General features: G+C 44.2%; 1 protein-coding gene across 1 annotated transcript in view; it reads left to right on the plus strand.

Annotated features, from left to right (window-relative positions):
• Positions 1–11,092, plus strand: part of MCF2 (MCF.2 cell line derived transforming sequence) — a 46,904-nt gene that overhangs the window by 30,580 nt on the left and 5,232 nt on the right. The window contains 10 exon segments of the mRNA XM_009324458.1: positions 287–353; positions 2,191–2,306; positions 2,420–2,489; positions 2,832–2,928; positions 3,260–3,348; positions 4,338–4,463; positions 5,283–5,504; positions 9,076–9,168; positions 10,141–10,219; positions 10,751–10,814. Of these exon segments, the coding sequence (XP_009322733.1) occupies positions 287–353; positions 2,191–2,306; positions 2,420–2,489; positions 2,832–2,928; positions 3,260–3,348; positions 4,338–4,463; positions 5,283–5,504; positions 9,076–9,168; positions 10,141–10,219; positions 10,751–10,814 (1,023 nt within the window).

Genomic DNA, 11,092 nt, shown 5'->3' on the forward strand with positions numbered 1-11,092 from the left:
GCTGCATGGGGTTGTTGTGGCCGAAGTGCAGGACCCGGCACTTGGCCTTGTTGAATCTCAATGTTTATTGTTTTTTATGATGTTTACTTCTGGCCAGTCCTTGCCCCAATCATGTGTTCCTCCAACCTGACCTGCGTGTCATCTCTTGCGCTTTTGCCAGTTTTATTGTCCCTGTGTTGGTTGTTAATGAGATCGCACTATGTTTTGGGCTTGTTGAACTGTTTGCCTCTGGGTTTTTTGCAGATGTAAAAATAATATACTACTTTTTTTTTTCCCTTTATTCCAGCCATGTCATAAATGAGCTTATAGAAACTGAGAGAGTGTACGTAGAGGAACTCTTCACTGTTTTGACGGTGAGTGACTTCTTCAGGTTGCTCATTATTGTTCCCCGGTGACTTGTACCAAGGGGCACCTGCCACTCTATAAAACTAAGCAAAAATGTGATCGTGCAGGTTTCTACCAAACTGTCAGATCCCAAGCTAGTCATAAATCTTCAAGTCTTCTCCCTAGCTTTTCTTTCTCAGAGGCATCTGCAGGAACAGTTGGTGTCAGGATGAGCTTTTCATCTAGAATGAGGGAGAAGCCTTCTGTTTGTACACAAAAGCACTGGTAATTAGTTTTATCAGTGCTTGGAAAAATGTACAAAAAGCTGGTATTTTTAACTGTTCCCTAATTTCTTTTACCTTTTGGAGACAAAAGAAAGAAGCTTATGTTTTATCCTTGGGAGGATTCTGTCTCAATACTGTGAAGTTTGTGAACATGTAAAGCACATTTCTTTAGAAACCAGATTATAATTTCTCATACTGCCATTTTAGACACTTCTACTTTATTCCAAAATAACTCTTGCTGATGGCCAGAACAAGTTGGTTGTTAAATAGCTCTCCCCCCTTGCATTTCTCTCGCCCAGGAGAAAGCAGGTTATAAATCAGTTGGACTGCAGGTAGTTACATGTAATTGCCCTGTGCTGATTGGGGTTTTTTTTGTAAAACCACACTCTGTGATAAAGAAGTTGGCAGATATGCAGATTTATTACTGTGCATATCAAGTCTAGATAGAGAAAAATGGACAGATAGACATAAGTTTTCTGAAGACAGTATTTCCTTTAAAGAGGGAAGCCTGCTTGCAGTGGTTAAATGTAAATGACTAATTTTCCAGATACTTATCTTCTACTGAATCCTTAATCAACTACAAAGTGCCTGCTTCGTATAAGGAATACATATACAACCATAGCGAGTGTAAGAGATTAATTTGGAAAGCCAAAGAAGATATGCTGTACATACTGAATACATTTTTGCAAACATCTTTGCTACTCGTGTTAAAAGGACCTCAGTTCTGTGCAATGCTTGGTGACTAGCGTGGCCAGCTTGAGCGGTGGCTAATGGCCTTCTTGATGCCTTCTTTGCAGCGACGGTCCTGAGCTCTGGCCATGCCTTCTCCCTACCCTACAGTTAGGATGTTTACCATATCTGGTGAATGTGTTTGCGTTGGTGCAGTGATGTGATGTTACTGAGGGGAGCTTTGCATTATTTCCTCATTCCACCCAACAATTTGTAGGGCAGTGGTGTCCCTTCCAGTTCCTCCCCGGTTTGGGAGGCTGTGATTTCAAGAGGCAGGTGGAGCCACAGAGGACAGAAATCCTGAGGCATCGAGGAGAGCGAGACTCTAGTGCTCAGCGGGTCTTGTACAAGAACAAAAAGCCCATTGATTTTGGTATTTGATCTCAAGCTGTCTCTGCTTTGTAACAAGTCACCTCGTGCACGGGTTCTCGTGAGGTTGTGTGTAACTGCATACCCTGTACAAACACGTTGTCACTCCTGTGTCCTGTGGTCATAGCAGCAGCTGTGTTCAACTCAGACAAGTATTCCTCCGGGACCTCTCCCGCAGTCAGGCTGTAGCGAGGAGAAAGCGGCTGCGATTTGCCTTTGGTGAATAGAGAGCATCTCTGCGGTGCTGGCCAGCCCCACGGGAGCCGCCCCAAGCCATCCCCTGGCTGGACCACAACCCCCACGTGCCCAGGGGCTGAAAGACAGGGGTTTAGGGACAAAAATAAGGAAATAAAAGGGATGTTGCACTTTGAAACAAAGCAGATTGTATTGAAAGTCTGTTCACGTCCCTTTTTCATCTGCCTGCGAGGAGATGCCAAGCCAAGGCCTTACCAACTGAGTGATGAGCCCTTCTTGCATCCCGCAGGGCTACAGAGCTGAGATGGATAACCCCGCCATGCTCATCCTCATGCCTCCTGTGCTGAGGAACAGGAAGGACGTCCTCTTCGGAAACATGCCCGAGATATACGACTTCCACAACAAGTACGATGCTGCCTCTATTCCCCTTTTTACCAGACTGATTTCCTATAATGATTAAAGAGCCAAGGGGTACCTTGCTCACCGCTGCATTTTGTCTCTTCCCCCGTCTCTTGCAGAATTTTCCTGCACAGTCTGGAAAGCTGCCTGGGAGCACCCGAGAGAGTGGGATTTTGTTTCCTAGACAGGGTGGGTGACTCATTTTCACATATAAAGCAGACTTGAAGGCCAATGTTTCTCCTGATTTGTCGCACCCTGCAGCATCTCAGTTATGTCAGCTGAGTAAGACGCTTCTGATATGCAATACCAACAGCAAGGCAGGGAGCGTAAGTGCGTGGCCAGCAGCAGATGGGGGAAAGCAGCAGTCGTGACTACACCGTGGTCCACTGTGATTCCCAGCAGTGGTTCTTCTGCCCAAACTCTGTGACTTTCAGATGTTACAGTTAGCAGGAGAGACAAAAGCAAATTTACAGTTTGGCTGCCCAGCAGGTTTGCGTGCATGCGTGACTTGCTTTTTGTCTTCCCTTACAGCGAGACGATTTCCAGATGTATGAGAAATACTGCCAGAACAAGCCCCGGTCGGAGTCCCTGTGGAGGCAGTGCTCCGAAAGCACCTTCTTCCAGGTGAGCTCTTTGTTCCTACCAAGGCGGGCATTGTCCTGGGACACTCACTTGTCCTAAACACCCTCCTCAGCACCCCACGATTTTGCAGCATATTCTGTTTACTGTTGCATGGAAGCCTCACAAAAATAGCAGCTGGAAGTTTCTTGTACACAAGGAGTTTAAGGCAGATCCATTCATTATATTATTTTACATGTTTTATAAAATGTCTTCAGTTCTAGGCACCATATGATATTTTTACATTAAATCTTCAAAGTCATCAAACCATACTAGTCATGCTGTTGGAATAACTACTTATAGTTGGTGCAGAACTTACTTAATCCGTCTGTTCGCGAAAGTCCAAATGAAATTAGACCCCAAACTCCGGCTGGATTCCTATTTCCTCAAACCAGTGCAGCGCCTGACAAAATACCAGTTACTTCTGAAGGTATTTCATACTCTGCTTTGAAAGGACATCAGGAGATAGATTTGTTTTCTGGTTTGTTTTATTTTTCAATTAGAGGTTACCTATAAATCAGCACCAAGCCTTAGATTACGTATTGTTTATCTTGGCCCTCTGTAGTGACTTTCAGCGAGGGTGAAAATTCGCATACCTGAAAAAGGAACGAGTGCTTTTAAGAAGCCATTTTTATGGGAGAAAGGCCATTTGAATCTGTTCAGAGATGCAAAATGACAGAAGCACTTCTAAGAAAATTGAACCAGAGATGATCATAAGAGTATGATGAATGAAATATATTATAGTGATGCACCTCAGGTTGTTATAGTGCCTGTAATCTTTAATGCATTTATTCTTGTGTCCCCCGTCTGAGGCAGGGCAGTGCTGTTATTCCCACTCTACAGAGTGAGAACAGTAGTGGGGTGGTGGCTTCTGAACCCCACCTTCCAGCTTCTTGAATGAGGGATGAGTTACACAAGAAGCTGTAAGTGGGCAGAGGAGGTCTGAAATGAAAGTAATTTTATATCAGTAGTATAATTCCCAACTCTGTCTTCTGCTTATTGACCTGAAGGCTCTGGTTTTTATAAAATCTGTTCCTTTTGTCTGCCAGTCTGAAGACAATCATCTGCTGCAACCTCATTTGAAGGCATATATGACATATTGGCAGCTGATGGAAAACCTGAGCCTTATTTTCCATTTCTTACCAAGCAGATAAACACAACACAAAGAACTCAGATGAGCGTGATGTCTCCCTATAACCTGACACTGTCCCTAAGGAAACCCAGAAAAAACAGGCCATGCTTCAGTGATCTGTTCCACTCCTCATACTGACTGTGGTTTAGTGAGTCTTTTTTCCAGTGACATATGAAAAAAGAAGCTCAGGCAGTGTAGGTTGCTCTTGGGCATTGGAAACTTTGGGTGAGATGGAAAAGTCTGCTTTGTTGAAGTGCAAACACATGCTCTTCCATTTCTATTTTCAGGAGTTGCTAAAGTACAGCACGAGCTGTGATGGAGTTCAGGAACTTCAAGAAGCTCTGGTTGCAATGTTGGATTTGCTAAAGTCAGTCAATGACTCTATGCATCAGATTTCAATAACAGGATATGATGTGAGTAGATCTGGGTAATGAGAGACCTTGCACAAGGCCAGATGATGCATTGGGAATGGATAGTGTCCCAGAATGTATGAGCTAAAAACTGTACTAGAACAGCTACAAAGTGAATGGGATCGGGAAGTTCTTACAGGTGACAGTCTTCCATTTGATTTCAGGATTTTGGAAAATATCCACATCCAAAGGACATGCCGAGTCGCATAGTGCCCACACTTGCCACCTTGTGGTTTTCGAGAGTATTTTTCCAGCATGCACCTTAGTTCTCTCATGGCTCACCTTATAATTCGCCTGGGGTGTCTTCATAGCGTTTCTCATTCAGCATTTAACTAAATATTCCGAGGCTGATTTTTATCCTTGGCCATTGAAGTGGTTGATTTCTTAGGGCTTCAGGGAAGGGTGAGGGATTGGCTTTCTAAGCTGCTGGTGCCAGTCCTGGCCTCCTTGAGAAGTCCATTCTCTGAGACCTCAGTTCAGGCTCAAATCTCATCTGCCCTTTCCCACTGAAGTAGCCAGAGCCCTTGACCTGGACTTCCATAGGAGCTGGAGAGTTTTCCTATCTTCCTAGTTCTTCCAGTTACTGACTTGTATCCCTTCACATAGACTAGCTGCAGCCCTGCATCCGAGACCTCTGCTTCCCTCCTGGCACCATGCCTTCACTCCCAAAAGATCATCTGATCCTTCCGGGAAGACCTATTCTTAGAGTGATGTGCCTTGGAACAGGGCTGGCCCCATCGCCTGTCATTGTTTGGACAGTCCTCTTACATTTTTAATTGGCGTCTTTTTCTTTCTTTTTTTTATTTGTCATACTCTCACCAGGGCGACCTGAGCGAACTGGGGAAAGTATTGATGCAAGGATCTTTCAGTGTTTGGACAGGACACCGAAAAGGCCCAACAAAAATGAAGGATCTTGCCCGGTTCAAGCCAATGCAGAGGCATCTGTTCCTGTATGAGAAAGCCTTGGTCTTCTGCAAGAAGCGAGAGGAGCACGGAGACGGATATGACAAAACCTCATCTTACAGTTTTAAGCATTTTTTGAAAGTAAGGACATTTTAGTTGGGGCCATTGCCATGTGTACTGTAAATCAGTAACTCTGGAGACCCAGAGAATATTTTTCCTCTAACACAGTGGCTTGTTTTCTGCTATTAAGGGTTGTAATGCCCCACATGGAAGTGCCATGCCCATGAAAGGCTGTTACTTGTAATAAGCTGTGAGGACTGCCCATAGCTGAAGCAGCAGCTGGGAGAGCCCATGGACTCAGAGTCACATACGTGATGGCATCTGCCAGGGAAACGGTGCTACGGGCAAGTACCAGGGATGAGAACGTGCCTTCCCTCCTCCCCTAGTCCACTTTCCAGGAGCGGGGCAAGGGCATGAAACTGGGGAGGCCCTTTGCATCTTCCCCAGTTCACCTGGGAGAGCGAGGGGGCTCCTCACACCCCTGGTCCCCAGGGAGGTCCCTTGGGCTGGGGTCTGTCTGGTGCACAGCCTGGAGGAGCCTGGTTGCTCCTGAGCCCTGTTTCCCAGCCAGGAGGATGTGGAGATAACTCTTCTTCCTCTCTCATTGCCTTTCTTCTTTGGCAGGCTCTAACTGCAGCTAAAAGTACAATTATCAGATGAAGAGAGTAGCCTATGGCAAAGTATGAGGGACATAAACAACTGTCCCAAGCCTATAAATGCCAACTATTATCAATAAAAATCCCAAACCGCTCCTCTAAAAGAGACCTTCTGGCCTACCACGTGTGATGAGCACTTCTAACATCAGCATTTTGTCTCAGTACCCTGCCTTGTTTTTTCTTGATAAATAAAAACCGAATATGGGTATATCTTAGAATGGAAAAAAATGGGCCCTTGGAGGCAGAGCCTTCAGGCCCAGGTGCTGCAGGGGCGCTGCAGATCTCAGCGGGGTCTGGAGAGAGAGATGCCACGAGTATTCGGAAAGCCATGTAAAAGTAGATAAGTCTGTTCAGCTCCAGTGCATGTTACAAATTGTGTATTAAAACCAAATCCCAGGCCATATGTTTAGGTACTTAAATGTTTTTCCCAAGCAGCATCATTTTCTTTCTGGAGAGCTTGTTTTCCCTGTAGTACTTGTTTTACCATAAGTGCTTCTGAAAGAACTGAAGAGGTGGCTCGGGGAAAGCCTGCTCGGAGGAGAAAATCTCGTGTTCAGGAGTCCAGGCGATGTAGCCAGGGTTTTTCTTTGCCTCGAGAGGGCTCATTTTGCAGTTGTTTGTGTTGTCACGCTGAGAGGTTGGGGTTAGAGAATCCATGGATGCTGCAGGATTACATCCGCACACATACGTTTTCAGAATTGCTGTCCTGAGGGCGAAATCATGTTTCTGGAGCTTGACTTTTGTTTGATTCATGATAGTATCAGGAAATTATTTTTCCTTGCAAGAATGTTTTCTGGGGATTCAGAATTAAAGCAAGCTGTTGGGTAGAAGCTGTGTAACTGGACATCTGCAAAACAAACAAAAGAACCCCTCAGGATAATATTTTACATACTACGTAAAATATCCAGTGGTAAATACCTCTTCAGCTGCAATTCAGTAACTTAGAGGATGCAGGCTCGTAGCTCACTGCAATGCCAAGTAAATCAGTCTGCCTCTTGCCACCATGGAAGGTGACGCAGATGAACGCCATCCCAGAGCTTTACACTAACCCGCCTCGGTCTGCATTGCAGCGAACCAACAGCTGGGGGACAGTAAATCCTGGCCAGGGGGAGGACATAGAATTTCAAAATCCACTAATGTGAATGAACAGACCTTAAATATGTCTATTCCTGGCAGTTTCTTTTGCATCCTCATACTAGATCATCTAAAATTTCTAATATCTCGATGCCGGGGCAGTTTCGTAGGAGCCTCTGTATAAATTACCGTGCTAAACAAGATGCACGGAACTGGAAGCTGCAGCGAGTGGATGAGGTGCTCTCTACGCTGCCCTTTCAACACCTTTCAGGAAATTTTTTTTTTTAAGTTGTAAGTTTTCTAAGTTTTCACAAAATCAGAGTGGAGCCTGATCCAGCTTTCTAAGGCATTGTGGCACTATACCGCACAGGATAAAATTTTTCGGAATGTTCAGGACTACGCTGCAGATTTTAACTTATGCATCTTTAAATACCAATGGATGTGTGTAAAACTGCGAATGTGCAGACGGTCGCTGGCTTTGATCACCTTCTTGCGAGCTCAGCCCTATTCAGTGCGGATCTCTCGCCTTTTGTCAAACGTGACCGTAGAGGACCGGGTTGAGAGAGGGATGCGAGGCAAAGAGAGAGACTGGGAAGTACTGACTGCTCTTCAGCGATGGGCCTCTCTGCATCTGGAGGCAAAGGCTTTCTCAAAAGTTCAGAAGAGCTCTGCTGTTTATGCCAGTGAAGAAATGAGGAAAGCTAATTAGCAACTTGCTTCCTATTTCCCGAGGCTCAGTTCGTAGTCGCTGAAAACGGGTGCCAACATTTGAAAAAGTAACTAGGAAGAGAAAGTGTGCCCAGGTGACCTAATCTGTAAATCCTCGTAGTCTTTCAGACAATAAGCTCTGAGGATGCACATATTAACAAAGAGGAACAGCAACATTAAGCAGATGTTCTTGCTAAGGCCTTATTTGTATTTATAATGGATTTATCTAATCCAGTCTGTGCGAATAATTTGTGACAGATGATACCATTATTATTAGGTCTGTTTCAAAACATGTAAGTGGGATACTATAGCTATTTTTGACCATCCATTAATCAGCGATCAATCGCTAGCAAACTGTGCGTTAAGTGGGAAGATGGTTTATGCGGTATCAGGTATTAAAGCATTTTTCAGCTTTATGGCGTGTTCAGCAGCTGGGTCAGAGGTATGCCTCAGAGGGCTGCTGTTTCTGAAGAGTTTCTTGGTCTCTAATCATGGTTTGAGCTGCTCATTCAGGTGGGTCCTGTTGCACAGATCCTGAATTATTTGTGCCTTTGGCCTTTCCATCCAACTTACAAAAGTGGTCTGTGATAACAGGTATCTAGGTACAGCAGCATTCACCCACATCTAGCCTGGAGTCTGCCTCCTTCCTGAAAGCCAGGTTTATGGCAGCTTAGGCTGTGTATCCAAACATTAACCCTTCTTTTGGAAACCTTGGGGTGATGTCTCAACTACAGGGACGGTCAGGGACCGAAAGATGTTGAACTGAAATTCCTAAAGGAGCTAAGGGCTTCACAGATGGGTTTGAAAGATCGCTGAAAGAATGAAACACAGAATTCAGTGAGCAAATAAAGAATAATATGGCAGAAATAATGTATGTAGAAAAATAACGTGCCATGCATTTATAAAGCTTCATAAGTCTCATCTGAGAAATTTCATACAGAAAGAGGTACGAGATGACTTTTCAGTTAGTTCCACTGATTCCCGAATGAAAAGTCCCCTAAGGTCCAGTGATTGGTTTCAGAAAGCTTTTACAAATACAGCAAGCTGGTGGAAAGTCAGAGGGGATAAGTCAGATAATGACTTTCAGTTGCTACTGAAATTAAAGTTGATGAAATGTGTTAAATTGGGTGAAAACAGGTTTGTTTAACATGCTGCGAAATGTCTGGATTCATAGGGAACAGGGAAAGATTTTTTTGGTTCTTTTGGATTTGCAGATGAATGCAGTTGGAATAACTGAGAACGTGAAAGGAGATCATCGGAAATTTGAAATCTGGTATAGTGGGCGAGAAGAGGTCTATGTTGTGCAGGTTTGTAGCTTCAAAAAATCTGCATATTTGTACATCCTCATAACAGTGTTAAGGAAATGTCTCCCATTGATCTTTATGGGATTATCAGACATTTAACTTGCATTTCTTCTTCCTCTTTGCCCATGTCAGCGTCCACAGCGCTGTCCCAGTGGCTGGTCCTTGGTGTCCCGTCCAGAACTGTAAAAGTCATCTTAAAGAGGAGATGGAATTGCTCCTTGGAAATAGGGCCTTTTATTCCAGATGAAATCTCATATAGACCAGTAGTTTTACTGTGCTTAATAGCTTGTGTGAACTGAGCTGGGAAATGGGCCTCATGCTTTAATTGACACGGGCCACATGTGCTCCTCTACAATTAGATGTCAGAACTGCTCCCAGAGCAAAGGCTAAGCCTCTGCGGTGCTATTTCCAGTAGTCTTTGGACTCATCTGCAAAATAGTAGCCCAACTGACCTGATTTCTTCCTGATTTTTTTTTCTTTTCCTTTTGTAGCATTTTGAGTAGAAATTTTTGATGGTGAAATGTTTGCCTAACGGGGTGTTCACAGGAAAACCCATTGTGAAAATATTGTTGATTGATGTTTTTTTTTTAATTAGTCTTCTGCCTAGCTTTTTTTCTCTGTGCTATGACACAGTAGCCAACTTAAATTCATAAAGCAGATGTATGTAGCTAAGTATACATATATTCAAAAGGCAGATTTGGCCCTTTAGGTATTTTGTAAAAGAGATGAGATGCATGCATACGTGTGCTTTTGCCTGCACTCCTTGCATTGTAGTGGTGGCTCCACAATTTCCACTGTGTTTTACCTGGATGTAGTGGGGATCATCAATTTTAAAAGATCAAGAATGTTTAAAATTTAGCGGTGGCTTTGGATAAAAGGGGATTTCAGCAACAGCATAGAAAAGTAAAGATTTTATGCATGCATTATAATGGATGATTCTTAATTCAAAATTCAGACAATTTCCTCTTCTTCCAGGCCCAAACAGTAGATCTGAAGATGGCATGGTTGAATGAAATACGAAAAATTTTGTTCAAGCAGCAGGAGCTTATAAAAGGTATATTTAACCAATTGCTCTGTGGCATTCGCTCTGCAGCAGAACCTTTCCTATTTTCACATCGCTGATCTTCAAATCCACTAATTCTCACCAGAGAATTGATTTTCAGAAGAAGCCTAGTAGCAAAATACTGGAGCGAGGTCTTACGTTACAGGGAAATATATAACTTAGAGCACTAAAGGCCAGGTGCTTATGTGAAAATGAATTAGGGAAGTACTTTTTTTTTTTTCCCCCCATTACCTTGGGGATTATTTCACATTTGTGGTTATAGGCTTAATTCAACAAGATACATAGCAGATACCTAGTTTTAAGCATATTAGACTCTTCAGTGGCATGCTCACTACTGGATTTGTACTAACATACCATCTTAATCATAACGAAGTCTGTGCTTTGCAAGAGTCCCTAGGTGGTTTTTCTCTAAACAGAAATCGTTAGGATTGTACAAAAGGTCTAACTTCCAAAATAACGCTTCAAGTGTGACAGTTACTAATAAAAAAATGGATTTTAAGCTGGTGTTTGATCTCCCCGCAGTGGAGAAGCAGCAGCCCGGCTCATGCACGGACCAGCTCCCGCTCTCTTCCCAGCTGAGTGATGGGTGAGTCCCAGGAGCTGGACCGGAGGCTCTCGCCGGTACCCTCCCATCGCTGGGCACCCAGGGCCTTCTGGCCGTACCCTGGCTCTGTGCTATTCCCCTCACCCCATTTCTGTCCGAGACCTCTGGGTAGGTGGCAGGAGGGATGTGCTGCAGTTGGTCTTCCAGTGGTCTGGGGAGAGGGTCTGTAAGGGGCACCCTCGAGCGCTCGCCCAGCAGCACAGCCTGAGCTGCAACTCCTCTGCAAATGGAGACAAAGATCAAAGACGGTGCTCAAATTC

The sequence above is a fragment of the Pygoscelis adeliae genome, unplaced genomic scaffold (genome assembly GCF_000699105.1).
Source record: "Pygoscelis adeliae isolate BGI_AS28 unplaced genomic scaffold, ASM69910v1 Scaffold285, whole genome shotgun sequence".
NCBI lineage: Eukaryota > Metazoa > Chordata > Aves > Sphenisciformes > Spheniscidae > Pygoscelis > Pygoscelis adeliae.